This window comes from Lipophrys pholis, assembly GCF_963383615.2.
Source record: "Lipophrys pholis genome assembly, chromosome: 7".
Classification (NCBI taxonomy): domain Eukaryota; kingdom Metazoa; phylum Chordata; class Actinopteri; order Blenniiformes; family Blenniidae; genus Lipophrys; species Lipophrys pholis.
Genome location: NC_137638.1, coordinates 1,431,865 through 1,454,606, shown reverse-complemented (window position 1 = coordinate 1,454,606; position 22,742 = coordinate 1,431,865). Strand labels below are relative to the sequence as shown.

Sequence of the window (22,742 nt, the reverse complement as noted above, 5' to 3'; positions counted from 1 at the left end):
TTTTGACAGTCACCGTAAAAACAATCCAACTTGGTAGTTTTATTTTGACAGTCACTACAATAACAATCCAACTTGGTACTTTTATTTTGACAGTCACCGTAATAACAATCCAACTTGATGTTGTTAATGTTTAGAGCTCATTGTTCTCTGCTGTGTGTGTGTGTGTGTGTGTGTGTGTGTGTGTGTGTGTGTGTGTGTGTGTGCTTTCAGTACTAAAACTAACAGCACCAACTAGTGGCGAGGCACGTTAACGCCACCGTTTTCAGTGTTTCTGCCGTTGCCATGGAAACAGACATCTTGGCACGTAAACACAAACATTTTCTGAAAACACAACAATGGTGAGTTTTTACTTGAAGCCTCTTGTAAGAGGGACCAGAGTTACATAGAACCCGGGTTAAGTGAAGGAATGGACAAAGTAAGAGCTGAAATCCTCTTTTGCGATGGAAAATCTAAACTGGCGACTGCGTGTTTGAAACCTCAAAAGCTGAAGCAACAGAATAAAACAGAAAAGAGTGTTTCACATCACGTTTGTTATGTGGCTCCTTTAACTAATTCTGTTGTTCGGCGTGGTGTTGGCGGGTCCCCGAGGTTTACGACGGTAAACATTTGGTTCCCTCACGAACATGGTTGGGAGTCACCGATGTGAGGCAGGGCAGCCCTCGGGCATCTGATTTATAAACTGGGAGTAAAACAGGATGTGATCTGCCCATCAAAAGACTGTTGCTGACAGCAGAGTGCCTCTTTGCTCTGCAGCTGATTTACTTGGAGGATCGACCGCCTCGCCGAGACTCCCCCCCCCCCTCAGGTCTCTAAAAACTCAATAAATCTATTCTAGCCTCCGTGTGCCTCAGATACCGTCGGTATTTCAGACGGAGCGGAGAAGAGAGCTCGCTGAACATGTCTGAAGAAGTTTCTGTTTCACGATCAAGTTACTTTTTAATTGTCCAATTATTTCCTCTTGGTGCGCCGCCGTGTGGTGATTTATTGCGCTGCACTCTGTGTTTCCATCGATCTCCTCCGAGAGCTGCCGTGTGCTCAAGGGGAGTTCGGGTTCCTTCCTTCATTTGGGCAGACATTTTAAAATGACCACAGAAAATCAAGAAACTGACGGAGAGAAATGACTCGCACGAGGGGAGGAAAAGTGGTGGATTGATAAAAATATAAAATCAGACGAGCGAGTCTATCTGGTCACTTCCTCACTCCTTCAAAGCAGCCATGCTACGTTAGCATCAAACACTGAATATACGTTGGATTAATTAAATGTGTGGTCTGAATAAAATTCGACTTTATTTTGAAGGGGGGGGAAAAAAAAAAGCTGAAATCTTTTTTTATAACGACTATCGTGATGGCAGACACTGGAAAAGATCAAAGTTCAGTCAGATGTTCAAACTACTGAATTTAAATCAATCAAAACTCAACAAATAGATGAAGTTACTATGGAGGCTGTAAGACGTTATGATAAACATGAACCTTATGAAGGATAAAATCAAATGTTTTTCCAATACGAGGTTCTCAATTTCTTCATTTTTGTTTTATCTGTTGTAGGAAATTACAAATAAAATAATAATCAGTTAGCTTCCAGTGTCAGTGGTAGTCCAGGAGCCACATTCAGCCCCGTTCCACCTCGAGCCCTGGTCAAATACTGCCTTCATGACGTCGTGACGCAGAGTACACGTGATGGAAAGGTCTCTATTTTCACAAAACCAAACAATTACAAACCAAAAATGACTCCAATCTCAACGTAAATCCAATTTCAATGGAATCTTCTGCTGCAAAATGCAGTGAAATGTCCGGAAAAACGTTGCGTTCTGGTTTGTTTGTGTTTTAGAAAGCATGTCTGAGGCTAATGTCAGTTTGTTAACTTTCACGGCAGCGTCAGCGACGTCTCAGTGTCGTGCAGTACAGAAGAGTATTACAAAAAAGAAAAGAAGAAGAACCTCATGCATTTCAGAAAAAGTCGAAAATCAAAGTCAAGGTTTTCTTTTCACAGAGAACAAAAAAGTTTTGTGTGTGTGTGTGTGTGTGTGTGTGTGTGTGTGTGTGTGTTTCTTTTTCCAATACAAAGTGGAAACATCCGTCTCTCGTCCCTCCGCATGCCGGCACACGTCGCTGCTTCTACAGAGTGCACGGCGGGCGGTTTAACGAAGTGGTGAAACGACGCTTCAGAACAGGCTTTAGTTCATAACCAGTCCGTTCTCATCAGTAGTTTAGACTCTGCTGAGTCGTTGCAGCCTGCAGCTCCTCGTCGCGTCCGCCCGTCGAGTACGAAGGACAAAGGCTCTGATCCCGGGGTGTTTAGTAAAATGTACTATTATTAAACAAGGAGATCCGGTGTGGAATCACGTCCATGAGCGGTAAGCGCCCAGTATAGTCAGAATTATGTGATTTAATGTGATTGTTTCGGCATCCATGATCAAATGACGACGGATGGACGGACGTCTCCAGTTTGAAATTCAAAAATAAATTCAAAAAAAAGTTTTTTTTAATCTCCAAATGTTTTTTTTCTTCAGTTGCCCTAATACTCCTCTGTACACGTAGAGTCGCTACTCTGAAGAAATCTGTTAAAACACGTGGAGGAGTATTAGATTTGACCGACTCAAACACGTTGTTCTGAGCCGATTCAGGAGTTCGTGATAGAAAGAGGGCAGGACTGCGATCTGAAGCGCTCTTACCTTGGCCAAGATATGTTTGTCCTTGATGATGTACTCATATGTGGTCAGTAAGACGTTGAACTTGCCACTGCGGAGCTGAGGCACGAGTCCACGACGAAGACCCGGGGTGCCCTGAGATGATCCGGGGGGGGGGGGGGAGCTCCGTTTAAATCTGACAGGCGGGATGTGGAACAACAGAAAGGACCAAAAACATATTTTTTTTTTTAAATACAAGTTCCTACCTTGTAAGAAATCTTGACAATAGAGGGCGCCCACTTGTCAAGTTCATAAACCCAGTTAGACAAAGTCCTGGAAACAAGAGAAGAAGTTTAAAGCTTTGACGTTAAAAGTAGAACCAACAGCCGCAGGGACAATGGGAACAATGGGAACAATGGGAGACACTCTGGAGACACTCTGGAGACACGCCGTCGTTGTTATTGTCCCTCTACTCACACGTGGCGTTTTCACTTGAAATCGTTGTCAAGCAAACGGGCGCTCGGTGTGTGTAAATCCAAAAAAGTAGGAACGGCAGATGGAAAATGCAACAATATGAAACTCTTTCATGTTTTGTTTAAAAAAATAAAAATAAAAAAATGCCTAAAGACATAATATCCAGTCTTCAAAGGGAAAAACTTGTTGTGTATTGATTAAAAACGCCTGACTTCCACTGAGGTGGATTGATCAGTGACGGAACTTTGATGTGAAAAAGAGCAGGAGGCCGAGTGTATCAGTGAAGCTCAGCAGGGGGTCGGCCCGCTCTGACACACTCTAATTAAACTCAATGAGATCATCCTCTGTTGAAGACATCATATTTGCCAGGTTGCGATCTGAAGCGCTGTGTTAACACCCGACACGAGTGTGTCCTGGAATGAGGACGTGAGACTCATGAAAACCGTCTGTGAGCTTCCTCATATCCAGGTTTAAAACACAAGGAGAATTCTCACAAGTCTGGTTTTTGTGAAAATATCAACATTTTCATCAAGTCCACTCTGCGCCACAACAAAGACAAACTTTCCAGTTACATTTTAAAGGTTATTATTTTGCTGGGCTGTGTGTGGCCCCTGAACTGAAAAGGGTTTGATATCCCAGGAATTAAGAGGATCTCGGCAGGCAAATCTTAGAAAACCTGGCAGGTGTTTCTAACGGACCCTCGGGGCACAGGTTGGAAACCACTGATCTAACGTGACTACTTTAAAGGCGGGAGTCCAGCGGGTTGATACTGACGAGAGCGGGACGATGATGAGGTAGGGCCCGTTGAGCCTCTTGTGCTCCATCAGGTAGGTGAGGAGCGCGATGGTCTGGATGGTTTTGCCGAGCCCCATCTCGTCGGCCAGGATGCCGTTCAGGTTGTTGTTGTACAGCGACACCATCCACTCCAGCCCCTGGATCTGCATGTCGAGACAAAGACGGATCAGACTATTGGAACGGTGATGTCTCCCATCAAAGGAAATTGCAGGCCGCGGCTTTAATTGCATCTTTACATTCGGAAGGGACAAAGTTTACTTGTTTTTTTTTCCAAGTGCAGCGAGAGAAAGCGAAGCCCTGCTGGTGTATATAATAGGCAACAAGAAGCACACAGGCTCGTCACATACTGCTCCTTCTTGTTAGAGCGTTGTTATTTATTGGTAGTGACAGCTTAAAAGGAACAGAAAAGAAAACTGCGTGAAAAGAAGCTCAATCTTTCCGGTCTCTCGACACGTAGAAGGGAACCTTTGCATGTGTATGAAGGAGCTAATTTCATGCTTTTCATTGTGTGTCTCGCCAGGGGACATTGATCTCATTGTCACTGTGGCATTTTATGTCCCAGCTGATTGTGGTGTGGTAGAAAGACGAAAAGAAAAGAAAAAAAAGAAGACATCCATGTTAGTGATGGCAGCGCTGGCTTGTGAAAAAAACAATCAGCGAAAAGAGCGTTTGAAGAAACAGGACGAGGGCAGGAGGACGCAGGCGGAGGGAGGGGAGACCAATTACAAGCATGTCTGTCAGAGGAAGCTCATTCCGGAGGAGGAAAAGCTACAGGAGCCTCAAACTGTGCAACTTCAAAGTGTAAATTCCTGTTGACAGCAGCGAGCTGAGCTCCAGTGTCAGCTCCACCGGCTGACACTGGAGGTGGAGGCCATTGATCCAATTATCGTACGGCTGAAATCCTTCCCTTTTCCCAGCGGAGCCACCGCGTCGCGTTGTTTACAGTCCAAACCCTGCGGACGCCGATCCTGGTTGCAGGACACACCTCGATCTCACTACCCCGCTAATACACAGTCTTTGTGTCTCCACGGCAACGATTTAGAAAAAGGATGTTGTTTCCATGAAAACGGCAGAAACGTTAGAAACGATGTCGTTCATATTCTCCTGGGACTTGGTGGTTTTATAGTTGACAGTCACCGTGATAAAAATTCTACAATTTAATCATAAAAACAACCAACAGCATCAACTAGTGGCCCAACATGCTAACTACTTCGTTTTTAGCATTCCTGCCATTTCCATGTAAACAGGCGTCGTTTTCAGAACACTGCACCGTAAACATGAAACTTTTGTGACACGAAAATGCAAACATGACGTGTTTTAACTTGAAACGTCGGCTTAAAGTTCCTAAAGTTTACTAACAAACACAAATTTGTAGCCATCAAAAACTGTGTTTCTGTTTTGCTAACAGACGTTTTGCCCCAGGGGATTCTGGGATATCCAAGATGGCGTGGCGGCAGCTCCAGCCAGACGTCAGCGTTTTCAAACTCCAGCTCTCGGAGGAGAACAGCACTGACATCAAAACAATGAGCAGCAGCTCCTCCAGGCTGTCAGCAGGCGATTCACACCTCCGTGAAGCTGCGTCCTAATCCACGCTAAACTCCCTGAAAATAGTCCCAATGGTCGGCGCTGCATTAAGAGCTGGAAACATTGTGTTGCTGCTGCCTTGCTCAAGAATTTCCCCAGGGATTAATAAAGTGATAGAAGTAGTTTATTATGAGATGATGACGTCACGCAGACCCCCACATTGTCCACATGGAACAAAAATACTTTGTACTGCTTCCTTTTCTGTCCTGATACTAACCTCAAGTTGTCTTTTGAGAGAATACATGTATACTTTAGTACATTTCATACTTTACTGGAGAGAGAAGTTTATTACAGCCTCATAAAAAAATCAACAATCATGATAAAATAATATTAAAGCAAACAGCTCTGCTATCAGGATAGTATCGGTATCAGCAGATATCAAATTCAGGAATCGGGATCGAATCAGAAGTGAAAAAACGTGGATCGGTGCTTCCCTAATTAGAGACGGACACCAACAACTAAAACTGGATCCTAACTATTAATTTTTCTCATGTGGATTCTGGTGGAGGAACTACAAGTATTAGAATACCGCCCCAGGCTTAAACTCTTAGGCTATTCTGCTTTTCCACTTGCAGCTCATACACTATGGAAGAAAACATTGAACCGCAGGGACCTTCACCTCTTTTTAAATCTACCTCCTCTGTTTGTGTACAGCACTTTGGCTGGTACGGATGTACGTTGTGTTTGTCTGTACTGGTGATCAGATCACGTTTGAAGAAAAGAATTATGCAGAAAAGTAGAATATAAAAAGGTTTGTAAAACTTTGCAAACATCGACAACGATCAAAATCGAAGGCATCTTTTCAGATCAGCGCAGAAACAAACTGATGAGCATTCATTTGAATGCCTTTCTACAACCAGTTCACACTGCTTAGCTCTTCTCAAGGTGATTAATTACTTCAAGGACTGTTCATCACTTGAGATATGAGACAAAGCTTGCAAAGTTTTTCATCTTTCAAAGAGCAACAAAAAAAAAAACCCTGAAAGCTTCACGCTGAAGAGAAACTCAATCAATCAACCACCGCGAAGCGGTTATGAAAGGATGTCAATATACAGCAGATGATTAAGAAAAACAGTATGAGAGGGAGAGACGCTCTGACGTGTGTGTGTGTGTGTGTGTGTGTGTGTGTGTGTGTGTGTGTGTGTGTGTGTGTGTGTGTGTGTGTGTGTGTGTGTGTGTGTGTAGCCACCTGGTAATGTTTGAGCATGCCGTTGATCAGGAGCGTCGACTGCTTCTCCACTCTCTCGATGACGGCGTGCGCCACGCCGTAGTACGACTGGGAGCTGGTCTGATCCGTGGCCACGCCGTACTCGTCGTCCACATCCTGCTTGACCGACCTGAGCGAGGACGAGATGGAGAGCGTTAGGAAGCGCTTCGAAATGGATTTTCACGAGGGACGCACCTGTACCACATTTTGAGAGAGCAGGTACGAGTACTGACCTTTAGTTACTTGCTGATACGAGTACTTATTAAATGCCATAAAGCCTCATTTATATGCAAACAACATGCCAAGGCTATGTGTTGCTACCAACCACCTCTTTATTGATCTGTGCATCAGCAAACTGGTGCAGATAAATAAATAGGAGAGTCCAGCATTGGTTCTCAGGTTTCATATTCTGCCTGTAGGCAGTGAGACAGTGTGAGACTGAGTGAGAGAGTGTGAGACTAAGAGAGACTGAGTGTGAGACTGAGTGAGACTGAGTGTGAGAGTGTGAGACTAAGAGAGACTGAGTGTGAGACTGAGTGAGACTGAGTGTGAGACTAAGTGAGACTGAGTGTGAGACTAAGTGAGAGTGAGACAGTGTGAGACTGAGGGAGAGAGTGTGAGACTGAGTGAGACAGTGTGAGACTGAGTGAGAGTGTGAGACTAAGAGACACAGTGTGAGATAGTGTGAGACTGAGTGAGAGAGTGTGAGACAGAGTGAGAGAGTGTGGAGTGTGAGACAGAGTGAGAGAGTGTGAGACTGAGTGTGAGACTAAGTGAGAGAGTGTGAGACTGAGTGTGAGACTAAGTGAGAGAGTGAGAGAGTGAGACAGAGTGAGACTGAGTGAGAGAGAGTGTGAGAGAGTTGGAACGCGATACGATACTCGATGATGTGCTGGGCAGGCGCCACATTGGGATCGTTGGGATCGATGATGGTCTTCTCCTCGCTCTCCGCCTTGGCTGCCTCCTCTTCCTCCTTCCCAGAGGAAAACACACACAGAGCAGAGTCACCAGAGGAAAGCCTGCACTGCAGCCAACGTGCAGCTGCTGCCCCCTGCTGGATCTCCTAACGCTGCTGGAGCTGAGACCTCGTCTAACGGCTTCGCTTGGCTCATTAACGAGAAACACACTGACCTCCTCCTCAAACTCAGAGCTGCTCTCCTCGCTGTCGGACCGCGGGGCCACCTCGTACCTGGTTTTAATGGAGCAGGAGAAGAAAGAGATCAACACAGTGTGAACCAAACAGGAGAGATTTATATCAGAGGCACATTTTAGTTCAGAGGAACAATAAGATCTTGCGTGTGCTGGACCGGCTTGTTCTTGTGGCGGAGAGTATTATTGATGGAAATGTGAAAAATGAAAATGACTAAAACCTCAAAATAAAGCCAAATAATGCAAAATACAGTGAAATGACCACAAAGATTCTCCTATAGCTATTGCATTATGGGTGTTCTTACAAACTCCCCCTGACAGCGTGGCCTTTAGGCTCGGTTGAGAGCAACGATTTGAAGTGAAAACGCTAAACTTTCGTTGTGCTTTGCGTCTCCTGTTTACATGACAACGGTCCGCGGAGCCACTGAAAACGCAGCTTTTTGAAACGCTGCAACTGTGCATGCGCATCACGGCCGTAAAAAATAGTTCTTCTGCTTTTCTGTCACGAAAGTGTGAAAACAATGCATTTTCACTTGAAACATCGTGTGAACGGGTCATCGGCGTGTGTGTACTTAATACCTGACTGCTGTGTGTGATGGTGACGTGTATCAACCTGTTGAAAATCGTAAATAACTTAAATGGTTTGAATGTGCAGAAATTGCATTCTTGGATTGTTACACAACTTGGGTGAACCATAAACACATTTTCATTTCTTTTTCCAGCTCCCATCCTGACTCTTGGAAGGCTAAAGTCTCCATTTAAATCAAAACGTCCTTGTTTCATTATTTCATATGTGTCAAAGTTGCTTTATTTGTCAGTTCAGGTCCACATTAAATAAAATAGAAATTACACACACTAAAATATTCAAGTTAAGATATAATAATTTAGGCGTGTTTCTGTCATTAACAGTCAGCCATAGGTCTTCATGCCCTGTTTGTCGACGGCTTCATTCAAGGTTCATTCTCCGTCTTAAAGGCTTCCGGGGGGTAAGAACGTCGTGTTCCTGGCATTAGTGACAGCGGTTTGTCTGGAGGAGCTTACAGAGCTCCTCACATCGCCGCTGCAGCACAATCCCCTGAAATTCACCCGCCTTCTCCCAAATGACAAGTAATGAAGAAAGTCAGAAAATAGCCTGCGCCGCTCACCCGGGGTTCATCTCCAGCCAGGCCTCCAGCTGGCTGGATTTGGGAGCGTCGGTCCCCTGCAGGACTTTCCCGGTCTCTGTCTGGATCACTTTGACTGGCAGCTCACTCATTTGGCTGCTCTCGTCCATCGGCTGCAGGGAAACGACACAGGGAGAGGCAGGAGTCAGCTGGGGCCGACATGAGCGCCGACCAGTTCATCTCCGAGTTCCAGTCTGAGTTTTATAGTAACGTTACAATATCACTCCACAATGCTTTAACAGCAGCAGATTTCCTCCTAAACACATCCATTCATTCACCGATTGACGACTCCACATTCAGCAGGTTGGTTCGCTCAATCTTAGGCCCCGTTTACACCTTTCAAGAGAAAAAGTATAATTTCTGTGGTTTTGTTTTTGTACAAAACATACTTCATCCCAGATGCAAAAGCCTCTCTGAACAAAATACGCACGCACGCACACACTAGTTACCATACCAGGCCACCATGTCATGTTTTTGTTTATATTTGTGAAGGTGAAACTCTTAAAACATCATGTAAACAAGGCCTGAAACATCCAAAAATCTCTTCATAGATGAACAGTCTGTGTTTTCCAGGTAATCGCTCGTCACTGACTGTGTGGCAGGAGGCAGAAGTGGGGAGCATAACTAAAAGGAGTGCGACGCAGAAAACAAACTCAGCAAATGTTTCATGGGGCTGCATTATTTACTAGATTAGCTCCTGTTGTTCAGCCGCCTGGTGCGCGGTGCCGTGGTCGTTTGTTTCCACTGCTGGAGTTAAGTGCAGGGTTTGATTCCCCTGCAGGAGTGACGCAGGCACCAGAGCAAAAACGTCCTGTTGCTGCACATTTCATTTCTGCAGGGAAACAGTTCCACACATGAGCTCACCTCTCCATCAGGTCCAATAGCGCTGGGACCTTCACCGTCTCCATCCACCTTCTGCAGAGTCAAACACACACAGCTCCGTCAGATGGGAACAACGTGACAGCGCTCAGCAGGATACGTTCAACGTGTGGAACACCTGAAGTCAGCCATGACTGTAGAAGAGATTCTGTCAAGTTTGGATTATAAGCTGGGAGTCATGACACCATGGAGGAAACGTTGTTCTGATTGGCTCTACTGAGCATGTGCAGAAGAGCTTACTATAGACGTGGTGCCCATGCGCAGTAGCGGCGCTTCAATACGGACACCAAGCCTGTGCATTTTCAGAAAATTGCGCTTTTCCGAGGAACGTTGTCGTATAAACGGACGCAAGTCAATACTGCAGCAGACTTCTTTTTTTTAACAAACCGACGACTGAATTAAAAAGAAAATCTCTCAACATACATCATATAGAAAAGCAGCGTTTTCCTTCCTTTACATGCAGAAGGAGTCGGATCATTTTCAAAAGCTGCGACCGCCGCTGTCGTCTAAACGGGCTCCCATAACCCTAAAGAGTTTTCAGTTTTTACTCGTCAACGGGGCCGAAATCACAACATGATACCGTCTCTCATTTCACAGGGAAACTTAGACTATAAGTTCAAGCTCACAGATATTAGAATCATTTAAAGTCACAATGGCATTTGTTAGATTCCACATCAAAATGTGGTCCAAAATTACAAAGATGATTTATTTCTTTTCTTTGTGGCTTCAAATATTCTGTGAGTCTGTGTGAAGATCTGAAAAGATCTGCATTCAAAAAGATCCCGTCTTAAAGGGTTTGGCTGTTCAGTGAAGCCTCTGCTCACACTCTGCTCACACTCTTATTAAAAACACAGAATATGATTGTTCAGAAATCATAAGGGTTGTTTTATCTGAGGCTTCATCAGGACAGACCGTCTGTCCAGAATCAGTTTCACTAACAGAAAGGGTTTCAACCTTTGTGCTTTCACGACACTGCAGCATCTCTTCAGCTCACAACGTCTGCTGCTCCGTTTAAACGACAGCGGTGACGGTGTAAAAAGTTCCCGAGGGCCTGTTTCCATGGCAACAGTTTCAAAGCCCAAACAGAAAACTTGAGTTTTACTGTCCGTTGACACGACAACATAACTTTTTGAAAACGGCTCATGTTGTGACTCAATTGTTTCATCTTCAACCTGCTATAAAAAGACGAGCATCGACCACATTAATTGGTCTAAAACGTCGAGTCATTTCCTTCCCCGGAGGTTTGAAGCTGAATGTGAACCAATACAAAGCAGCGCACCTTCTTTTTCTTCTTCCTCCTCTTCTTCTCCTTGGCAGCCTGAGCAGCCTTGTGCTCGTACACCAGCGTGGTGAGGTTGGCCACGTACTCGTCCGTCTGCTGCAGCAGGTAGGCCAGACGCTTGTCTTTCTTCTGGTCGATGAGTTTGCGGTAGCCTTCCTCATCCTCTGCCTGGACACACAGAGAACTATTCACAGCTTTCAAACTCTGGGAGAGCTAAAAGCAGCACGTGTCTGACCATCCGTGATCATTGATTCAGTCATTATGTACACCTTCAGCCAGTTTTTACATTTTATATGGATTCATCTTCATCGTTTGTGAGCCAGGACCGCTAAACCCAGGTCAGACTGACTAATATTTGATTACAGCACTGCCATCTAGTGGTGGAAAGCACTTTGTAATTCTTAGACAAAGGCAGTTGAACCAGTTTGACGTCAACAAAAAAAAGGTGCAACATACTTTAACAGAAAATGTTTCACTGGTACTTTCACTTCTTCTTCAGATCCTTCTTTAACTTCTTCAGCATTACAGTTTAGCATTTATGATTCTCCAGAAAAAAGCACATTTTCTAGTTCTATTTGTCATTTGCGCCATCTCTTAATGTTTTGTGTCTGGCACAATGCTAATGAGTCCCAGACGGCTGATTGGTGCACTGCTGCTGCTGCTGCCCCTCACCATCAGCCTCCTCATCCTCTCCTTCTCGATCCTCTCCGTCTCCTTCTTCTGCTCGCGCTCAGTGTTGGTGTGCCAGGTGGCGACGGCTCTGGTGAGCTTCTGGATCTTCCCGGACACCGAGCGGTGGTACTCCTTGAAGTCCTTGGCATGCTGAAGGATGCTGTTGAGATACTCCTGAAACAGAAGCGACAGAAGCTTGTTAAAGAACACATATGGAGCACAGCAGTCATGTCTTTGGTGCTGCTAGTGGGTAAGTGATGCTTATCAGAACGACAGTGTTAACTTCTGATACAGCACCTACTGGTGGGAACCCGAATGGCCGGAGCAAAGAGGAACAGAAAGCAGCCTAGTTAGTGTACATAAAGCAGCAACACACACTCTGGCCTCTGTTTTTTCTATTGGAGGTTCACTGGATTTACATTTACATTTTGACAGACTTGATAACTGGTGGGAATCTCTGGCACTGCAATAAATTGAATTAAGTTTTGCTTGTTAAACAAGGATGACTCTCTGTTAATAGGTCATTATAAGCTACTCAGCTGCACTGAGAACTGCAGTTATTTTTGACCTCTGAGTTGTTTTTATTCCGTTATGTCTCCTACAGCTTGCTACCTTTTTACACCTAAATTATTATATTTTATTGTGTGTGATTTCTTCTTTTTTTTTTCTTAGAAATGTCGTGTGAGAGGGAAAAACTATTTCGGTTCTTTATGTGTGAAGATCTTTAGCTGAGCTGACAAATAAAGCGACTTTGACTTCGACTAATTATGAATGTGAGTGTGTGAAAATCACTCGGGTGTTCTTCAAGGCTCCATCCCTGGGCCTCTTTATGAAGATGACACAGCTCCAGAGGTTTACTAACAGGAAGCAGCTTTTATTCCCCCGCTCCTCGCATGAAGAACAAACCACCTGATAAAATCACCTCTTTTCAATCAGGACCTAAAACACTCTTCATTTTACCTTCATCTTCATAAAGCCTTTACTTTATTGGGTTTTTTCTGCCATTCTTTAATGCCTTGTTTTAATGGATTGCTTTTACTTCTTTGTGATGCTCTGCCAAATGCCTTGGCATGAATAATGACAGCAACCCTTTGCTTTTAAATGTCTCACACCCAGAAGAGATCGTTCAGTTTATCGTCCACTCTAAATGACCACCGAGCGGCGTACGTCTAAGAGGCGACCTGATGGGAGAAATATGTTGTAGTTGGTTCTTCACCTGATGTTTCTGCCTGCGTTTCTTCTCCTGCTCCAGCTTCTGCTGCTTCTCCAGCTTCTCCGTCATGCGCGCCTCCCTCAGCGTCTGCCGCTTGCTGCGCCGGTACGCCTTGGAGTTGAGCGCCGTCTCCAGGGTGGTGTCCCTCCGCATGCAGGCCACCACGTCCTGTCTCAGCTGCAAAGACGTGCACGGCAATACCGGACGCGTTACACCAGGATCGTTAAGGGAACGGAGATTGAAGGTTGAAAATTAAACATCTGCTGAATCAGCACTTTGATTCATTAAAAACAAAATGCACTGGTGGTGTCAATCCAAAAGTCAACTTCAAATCCGGGTCGTACCTGCCGCTGGAAGTTGAGCAGACGCAGCGCTTTGAGCTCCACCGTGGCTTTGGTCCTCAGGTCAGGAGGCAGAGAGCCCGGCAGACTCTCCAGCTCCTGGATCCGGTGAGCGATCCGAGCCTGCAGCCTGAGCAGAACCACCAAGAACCATCAGTGTTCACTTCTGCTTCATTACTCTACAGATCCAAATGGTTTCCTTTGATTTACTGCACAGATGCATGACTACATTGTGAAAGCACTGACGCTTATTCTAGTATCTTTTCACAGAACTTTAACAAGTTTAATTTTTAATGACGCCTTCTGGTTTTTCAGAATAAATTTCACTGTAGTAGTGAAATGTCACAAAAACAAGTCGTCCAGATGCAGCATCTTACAGACTTCATGAATATTTCTGCCGCGTGTTGCTTTCCTGCGGCTGATCCTCCACAAACAATGAGCTCTCTGTCCGTGCTGCGTCTCTGTGTTGTTATTGTCCACTGCTGGATTCTAACACAGGAGGCGTCACTGAAAAATCCACTTGTTTTTCTTTTGAAGCTTAAATTTTTTCAGGTTTTATATAAAATAAAGACTTTTTTTTTTCTCCAAAGACAAACATCTGGAGTTGTTCTATAGAGGTAAAGATGTGAGTAGAAAGGCCTGCACACTGTGACAGTACCTGTACTCCCGCTCCTGCAGGATCCCCACCGGGTCCAGACCCTGGGGCTTCTGGACGGGGGTGATGCGGTTCTGCTTCTGTTGTATTTGGAGCATGGGGGACACCTGCTGCCCCGCCGGCTGAGGAGTGGCTGAGCCGCCCGGGAGAGGCCCAGTGGCAGCGGCGGTCTGGGGAGGGACCGGGGACGGCCGGCCGCTGGCTATAGGGGTGAGGTGCTTCTGTGTGTTGGCTTGACTGTCGACGCCCTGACCTGGAGACAAAAACACTGCAGTCAAACACTGGTGGCTTCACATCCGAGTGACTCTCTGATACAGACGGCGGGTTGACGGGCGGTTCGCTCCTGCAGACAGCTGGAGCCGTTTCAACAAGTACCACCTCTCTGGAGATTAATCAGTCGTTGAATTTGTAATGAGGGCCGTGATCAGACCAGCCGCGACCCTCAGGCCAACATTTTGGGTGTTTACATGACAACGGTGCTCGGAGCCACTGAAAACACAACTTTTTGCAAAAAACTCCCAAAGTGGAACTTTTTGAAAATGCTCCGTCATCAAATGAGTGAAAACAAGACGTTGTGGAAAGGCTTCAGGCCCGGTGTCAGATAGAATTCTGATCCCCCGGGTCACTTTTCTAGTGTGGGTAAATGACCCCCCCCATAGAATTTTGACCCCTAATATGAAACTTTACCTTTTGCTAATAAGAACGTTCTAATGTAGGTATTTAACATAAATATTACTTGTCACATGTCATAAGCGATGCAGAACGAGTATATGAAGTGAAGCCTGCCGTCTGGCTTGGTATTTAAGAACTGAATGGACGAGTGTGAATGTGCAGTGGAGGTCCGTCCTGAAGCGTTTCACTGAGGTCGTCCTTCACCTACCATCAGGCCAAGGTTTGGGTCCGGTGCTCTGACTGTGTCCCTGCATGGCTGGAGCCGGGATGGGGCTGGACTGGGGGCCGGCCATCGCAGCCATCGGCATACCTTCCAGAACAAGAAGACATATTGGAGTGACGGTTGAAACCCGAGCTGCGCTGGTTACCCTACTGACGGAGCAGCATCAAGGTCGAGGATGAATTTGAGAATATACTGCAGAACCTGGCGGACAGTTCATCGTATTTTACACCAGGAGACATCGTAAGACATGGAACAATGTTCAAAATACACACATTTTGCATTTAAATATTTGTTGAAGATTATAGTACATTTTTTCTTTTCCTCCATTTATATATTTTTTGGTTTGTTTTTTTCCATCTTTTGTAATTTAACTTCTATTTTACTTTTTTTATTTGTAGCATTGGTTTCAATCTGAGGTGTGAAAATCATTTATGAGACACAAACAGCTCAATACCATGTTGAGTGGGGCACACCGGGGCAATAGAGCCACAATAACCTTTAAAATTTAAATGCTTAAGTTTTTGCGGTGCAGAGAATACATAATGTAAATGTTGATTTTTTTTTCAGACAAACAATTACTATAATCCCAACATGAATTCGACTGTGCTGAGACTGTTGGTAAAGTGAACTTAAAAAGTCGTGTTGATGTTTTGTGTTTCCTCGTCGCAGGATTTCTGTGTGTGTAAGCTGCTAAATAAGCAGTTAATCTTCTCAAACGTGTTTTAACTGTTGTTTGTTGTGAGTTTCCTTTACAAGGAACTCAAGTCAAGACTTGCATGTTTGAAGGGAGACTTGTTAACATCTGTGTGTCACTGGAAACTGAGGACTGAAGGACACAAGCTTTCGGCAGATATCTGCTTTATCGTGTCTTATTATTGTTTACTGGACACGTTGCTTGACGTCCCATCAAAATACGAACCCTGACTCTGGTTTACGTCTCATTTTGGATCTTCTTTAACGCTATAAAACTGCTGAGTAATCTCCATTCATGTTCCGAGGCACACCATCATCCTACCTGGAGGCCTGTTGAAAGGACCGGCGCTCGGCACCTGCTGATGCTGCTGCTGCTGTTGCTGCTGTTGCATTGTGGGTAGGCTCCTCTTGCCCTGAACGGCCAGCTGGAGGTTTTCCGGCAGCGGCTGCCCTCGGCCCAGGATCTTGTAGGCCAGGATCTGGGCCCGGAGCTGCTGCAGCTGCACGGGGCTGAAGGCAGACGGACCCCGCGGACCCTGCTGGCTCATGCCGGAGATGTTGGACATGCCTGCCTGCGGATCCATGGACATCATGGGGCCGGACTGCGAATGGGGGATGTGGGGTGGAGTGGGTCCTCCTCCTGACATGGGACTCGACGCGTGATCGTGGACTCCCATGGGGGATGGATGAGGAGACAGGTATCCTTAAGCAGACACAAAAACCAGTTGTAACAGTGTTGAATAGGTACCGATACCAGACCCAATACCGATACCAGACCCAATAGAGAAAGACAGATAGGAGAGAAAGATAAAAATACTTCAAGAAAGGAATCCCTTAGCAACCAGATAAAAAATACCAACACTGACGTCCTGAACTCGGGACTGGATGTGATCACGATGTATCTAGATGATTTAAATCTTACATGCCGTTAAACCAAACACAAACGTCTGAACTAAAATAAATACAGAAGCGCCCATTTACGATGTTGGGAGCCAGAAAGGCCTTAGAAATGCTGACCAGGGTTTAAAATCCTGGCTCTCTGGTAGGCCTGGGCGATAAACCCGAAAATCTACCGATACCAAAATTTACGAAAATTACCTCCGTCATTTTGCCCATTTATATTTATATTCGGTGTTTCAGGGGCCGTCCACACGAGCAAGTCGTGAACACGGGTCCCAGAGTGAGGAAATTCTGAAACCCCGGCTCGTGCCTTCCAACACCCCGGGGTGTGGACGGCAAAGTTGGCAAAGACAAAGTAATTGCCCCTCTCCTACCCCCACCGCGGTCCACAACGTCACCTAATAACCACAACAATCATGGACTCCGGTGGCGCTGCAGAAGCTACTGACCACGGTAGCAGCAGGAGGAGCTATAGACCTATAGAACCAGAGTTACATAGTGGTTTACGAGCAGGAGTCTACTTCTAAATTTCTATGTGCCTCCATGTCTTCTTCTACGTTTTTGGTTTGCTTGGTGTGTCACAGCGCCCCTAAAGGCCTGGCATGTGTACTACATGCCCTGAAGTTTACAAGGGATGCAACTTGTTATAGAGAACCTGATTACTTGACAACTTGACAGTGGCCATTTTCCAGTAAGCTCTTTGTAATATCCATATTTGTTCATAACAGATTGTATTTTTAATTCTTTATGTTTGCAGGAAATTAAAGTTATTTTATACTTTTAAATGTATTCAGTCGTTCTCATTTCAAGTAATCTGTGCTTATCAGCTCTTCAATAAATCTTAACAACTGAAAGTACTTAATTTGTATTTTCTTCATTTATTTTCAGACAGTGTAGTTTTACAGTCCTTTAAAGTGGCAATAAACAGGTCCGGGGGAGTCATACTATCAATATAACTGCCACATCTAGTGGAGTAGTGGAGTAGTTATCGTCCATTTATCAATATGGAGGTGAACTGCTCAATATATGGTGATTATTGATTTGAGGCCATATCGCCCAGCCCTATTCTCTGATTAAGGGGAAGAGAAATCTCAATTTAAGAAACGATACCTTGACTGTGCTGGTCCATCGGACTCTGAGGAGGCCCCATGCCGCTGTGCAGAGTCCTCATCCCCACACCTTTCATGTGGCCGTAGTGCATCGCCTCTGCCATCGACTTGTCATTCATGCCCTCCATCGGCTAGAAATGCAAAAACATTTATAAATTAAATAGTAAGTAAATTAAAACCTGTAAATTTTTGCAGTTTTTAGAAGAGAAATGTGAAGAAAATTAAAAACATTTTTGTCAAATATTTGTCACAAAGAGACTGGTGGAAGAACACACACACTACCTTGTGCATAGGATACATGCTGTCCTGAGAGTAGTCACTTTGGCCCTGCATGCCGTGCGGTGCGTTGGGGGTCCCCGGTCCGGGGCTGGGGCCCATCATGCTGTGAACCGAGCTTGGGGAGGGGTCGGGTCCCGGGCTGGGGCCGAGGATGGGCCCCGGGGACAGGCCCGCCCCGGGTGAGGGGCCAGGATGGGACATACCACCAGACGTGTCTGACATCTACCACAGAACTGGTAGGATTCCAGTCAGCTACGGGAGAAACAGGAACCATTATTACCATCAATTCAATTCAACTTTATTTATACAGCACCAAATACAACACAGTCATTTCTAGGAGCTTTTAACAGAGAAAAGAGAAAAACCCAACATATCCAGATGAGCAGATTTATATGCGACTGTGGAAAGAAAACCTCCTCTGACAGGAAGAAACCTTTGTATTAACCAGAGTCAGGGGTGGAGGCTTTCTGCTGACTGGTTGGGGGGGGGAGAGAGGAGAGAGGAGAGGAAAGGAGAGGTAGATTGAGGGGGAGATACAAACCTTGGAAACCCACCCTGGTTCGGGTAGGGGGGGTAGAGAGAGAGAGAGAGACGTCCTAATCATCTCATAAGGATGTGGACTTTGTAAAATGTCCATTACTGTATTGATTGTCCCCCCATCGTGCTCTTAATGAGGACCGATATGGTAGGCTCATCACAAAGTGATAATGAAATTGTTGCTCTTCTTTCTTATACTTACTAATGATATATGATTTAATAAAGCTTCTTAAACCGGTTTATGTTGGTGCTTTATTATATTTCATCCTTTAGGCAGTTCTATAATTTAACCCCTGCTAATTGAATGTAATGTCTGGAATGAAATTATTAATTAAAAATATCAACTGAATGCCAGGACCTGGTTTCAAGTTGATTGTGTGTGTGTGGGGGGGGGACACACACACACACACACACACACACACACACACACACACACACACACACACACACACACACACAAACTGCAGCAGATACCAAACTGGACTAAAACAGACAATAAAACCAACACGACAAGCAGCGATGAGGTGGAAATGAGAGGCCGGAGGAGAGGGTCGTTTCTCGGTGTGTCACTCCAGGACCGGCTCTGATTGGATCATGGCTTCTCCCAAAAAGCTGGTGGCCGTCACGGGGGGACACACACACACACACACACACACACACACACACACACACACACACACACACACACACACACACACACACACACACACACACACACACACACACACACACACACAAACAAACAAAACCTATAAACACCAAAGTTACGACCAAAGTCACCCCGCTGACACAACCTTGTCATGACTTCGCGCGGCTCGGTTGACCCGAAGCGTCGCGTTAGGAAACGCGCGGCTTCGCCAAATGGAAGAATCGAGTCGTTTTGTCGCTCGATCGTTGGGGGAACTTTGCTAACAGCTAACTAGCCCGCTAAGCTAGTCCGGGGCGGAATCCAGACGCGGTTGGTACGGTGAGCGCCGCGCAAAGGGCGTCAACATGTCCGCGTTTGTGAAGCGTGAAGCGTCGGGTGTTGTTTTACCTTGCGGCCGAACTCAAACTGCACACAATTGGAAGGAGTTATTAAAATGTATCTTGGGAAAAAAAAATGACGGCTGTGCAGAAGTTGACTCCCCCTCCTTGTTGTTCTGCTGACATGTTTAACTTTTTCTGATTTGTCACTGTCACCGGAAGTTCCGCCCATCCCCTCCAGCGATTGGTCGAGCCGCACGTCAGTCGAACTGTTTGTGTGGTGGGCGTGTCCGCTCCCTGCGGCCACAACTTTGGACCTGTGCGCTCATCTTCAAGTTTATTATCAACTAATGGACAAAGTTTTCATCCTCAGACACAAAACAGCTTAACACACGTTGATTAAATCAACTTATATTTAATGTTGTTACAGGAAAAGAGACGATCATATCCACGTTTGTCCTTCCTCCCTGCAGCTGTGAGACTTTATAAAAATCACTGCTCCCAGTAACGACACACCTCAAAATACCTCCGAACATGGACAATTTCACACACTGCACTGTACAATATCCATCACTGAACTCTTGTATGCAATATGCATTATTAATGTATTCAATCTGCAAATAATACTATGATGTCTGGTGTATTTCTAATCACTTGAGACAGTTAAGTGCCTTAAGTATTTCAATAATGTAATTAACGTGTACACCTGTGTTGTGTATTTTTAAATACAATAAAGATCCATCTATCTACAGTATCTATCATCATGCATATGTAAAATTTTGTTTCAGTAATTACTTTTTTTTATTGTTACTGTTAATGCTTTTTAGTACTTATTACTACTTATTAAGACTTATTACTGTTATCTTGCTGCTGCAACAATGCAAATCCCCCCATTGTGGGACAAATAAATGAATTTCTTATCTTTTCTTAAACGCACCACTCTCCTCTTACTCTGAATGTTAAAATGAGATCCCTCCCATTTATTCTTGTTCTTCCATACGTACAGTTATCTCGTTCCATTTCTAACTTGTTGAAATGGATTTCATCTTTACTGTTAGCCGATGTCTCTGTGTTCTGCGTTTGGTGTTCAGCAAATAAAGAAGTCAATCATTTTCAATACAGGCCTTAAATTCCCCGAAGAAAAAAATCAAAACTGGGCATTCTCCCAAAGTTTAAAAGGTATTTATTAAAGCAATACGGACTTTGTGAAAACTGCTGCACTGTGTTAGTGCAGTTACCATCCAGAATATAGAGCATCTTCCTCCCCTCCAGCTGTTGAAACCTTTTAACTAATATTTGGACTGAAGAGCGTCTTCCTCCCATTAACGTCCAGATTACAAAGCATCTTCCTCCCACTAACTGACGTAACTTCAATTAGTAAATCCACTGACCCACACAGTGTTGATGTATCACAGCAACACCACGAAAACACGTCTTCACGAGACAGGCGTACCCGAGATACACAGTTTGATGACAGTCTTGTTCAGATGTTCAGCAGTGAGCTCCAGAGCAGTTTGTTCCCAGGAGCAGTTTGTTCCCAGGAGCAGTTTGTTCCCAGGAGCAGTTTGTTCCCAGCAGCAGAACACAAACCTCCCAGCTCCTCCGTGCAGTTTGCAAAGTGACCACTAGGTGGAGGCAGCGACCAGCAGTTGTTGCTGCTGTTCCCTGAAAACACCTGCCAATTCTTCATCTACATTATTTGACGTCGAAAACAAACACGCATTTCCATATCCTAACTTTAGTAAGTGTAACGATTTCATCGTGGAGTTGTGAAAAACAAGCCATGCAAATGACGCACAGCTTTTAGCAAAGCCCCATTTGCATTCTTCTGATATGAGAAGCTACGTTTTGTTTTGGTTATGTGAAGATAAAGCTGTTTCTACTGGACATTGTTTGTTTAAACCCGGTGGAATTATGATTTATTTATCTGCTGCAGTACACCCATCATTTGTCTGCATTTACATCAAGTGTATTTCATCCAAATACAGTCAACAAAAGCAACAATCTGTTTTCGGAAAGAAATATCAAGACACGTCGTGTTGAATGGAATAGAAGAGAATAGAATAGAATAGAATAGAAATACTTCGTAGTCCTTTGGGGAAATTATTCTAATATATCATAATACATCATATCATATATTGTTTCGTATCATATACTTATTGTCGTATTTCATCCTATCATTTTGAGTCACATCACAACACTTTTGTTGTTTCAAGGAAACTTTTACGTCTCCCCGGTTCATGTATTTGCATAATATTATCGAACAATAAAACCTATATTTCATTGCACCTTATCAAAGTATATGGTGACACATCACATGGTGTTGTTTCCAGATAATGAACCCATCAGGTTTTTCTGTTCTATTATGTTGCATCAAACAATGATAAGATATATATGAGCAGTGATACATAAAAAAACAAGAAGAAATAATCATTGATAATTAATAGGAGATGTTATATATTATTTTGTGCGAATATATTTTTTATAAAATACAAATATATTTATTTATATTATTCAAAAAGGGTTTAGATATGTATATGTGTATGTATTTAGAGTATATAGACATATGATTATCGTGTACATGTGTGATTGTACACTTGAATTGCGACATGCCTGGAATGAATAAATGAAATAGCAAAAAGATTAAATAAAATACATTCATGTTATCAAACCAAGCTGAATATAACGTAAACGTTTTAAGACAAACTGAAGATGAGACATACTGGAAGTTGGAAGCGTCAGTGAAAGAAGACACTTTTTATTGAGGTTTTTTTTATTTCAGACTCGTCTATTTAAAAAAAAGAAAAGAAGAAAAAAGAAGCTCTTTATCAGCTCTAAACAACTTTTTAATGTCAGTAGTTCCAGAGAGCCGTTAACAGCAATGAACTTTAATTTGACCTTCATCAGACGGTCCAATCTGAACGGCCCGGGGCTGGACAGAGTCTGGGACGGTCGTCTTTTGGTCCCTGCTGAGCTGATGGATGACATCACGTACGAGTCCTCGGAGCAGTACCAGACCCGATGCTGGTATCGGTATCAGGTGCAGCCCCCGATGTCACTAAGCGTGTGGTTATCTTCAGCTGTAAATGAAACTGGGACTGAGACGTTCCTCCACGTCTTTCAGGCGAACGACTGAGACTCTTGTTGCGGCTCATCACTGCGTTGCGGCGACACTCGGACGACCTCGGAGGACATTCAAAGTCCCGACCCCTCATCATTTGAATGGCCGGTCCCTCGCAGGCCTCCAAACAAAGCTGAACATTTCACCTGTGATCTCGACTTCCCCTCCTCAAACAATCCTGCTCTTTCTGATACGTCTTCA

General features: G+C 44.5%; 1 protein-coding gene across 3 annotated transcripts in view; it reads right to left on the bottom strand.

Annotated features, from left to right (window-relative positions):
- smarca2 (SWI/SNF related BAF chromatin remodeling complex subunit ATPase 2) overlaps positions 1-19,614 on the bottom strand; it is a 50,506-nt gene extending 30,892 nt beyond the window's left edge. The window contains exons 1-18 of one of the 3 annotated variants that reach the window (XM_080468378.1): positions 19,491-19,614; positions 17,921-18,169; positions 17,640-17,769; positions 15,952-16,332; positions 14,922-15,023; positions 14,045-14,294; positions 13,390-13,516; positions 13,049-13,222; positions 11,833-12,006; positions 11,158-11,328; positions 9,864-9,914; positions 8,982-9,112; positions 7,819-7,876; positions 7,569-7,660; positions 6,670-6,817; positions 3,876-4,039; positions 2,894-2,960; positions 2,673-2,783 (exon numbers count right to left, since the gene is read on the bottom strand). In XM_080468378.1, coding sequence (XP_080324504.1) covers positions 2,673-2,783; positions 2,894-2,960; positions 3,876-4,039; positions 6,670-6,817; positions 7,569-7,660; positions 7,819-7,876; positions 8,982-9,112; positions 9,864-9,914; positions 11,158-11,328; positions 11,833-12,006; positions 13,049-13,222; positions 13,390-13,516; positions 14,045-14,294; positions 14,922-15,023; positions 15,952-16,332; positions 17,640-17,769; positions 17,921-18,139 — 2,550 coding nt within the window. In that variant the 5' untranslated portion in view covers positions 18,140-18,169; positions 19,491-19,614. Of the gene's footprint in view, positions 1-2,672; positions 2,784-2,893; positions 2,961-3,875; positions 4,040-6,669; positions 6,818-7,568; positions 7,661-7,818; positions 7,877-8,981; positions 9,113-9,863; positions 9,915-11,157; positions 11,329-11,832; positions 12,007-13,048; positions 13,223-13,389; positions 13,517-14,044; positions 14,295-14,917; positions 15,024-15,951; positions 16,333-17,639; positions 17,770-17,920; positions 18,170-19,490 lie in introns of those variants that run through there. The other 2 variants (XM_080468379.1, XM_080468380.1) reach the window with 2 other exon arrangements.
- Positions 19,615-22,742: the final 3,128 nt, after the last annotated feature.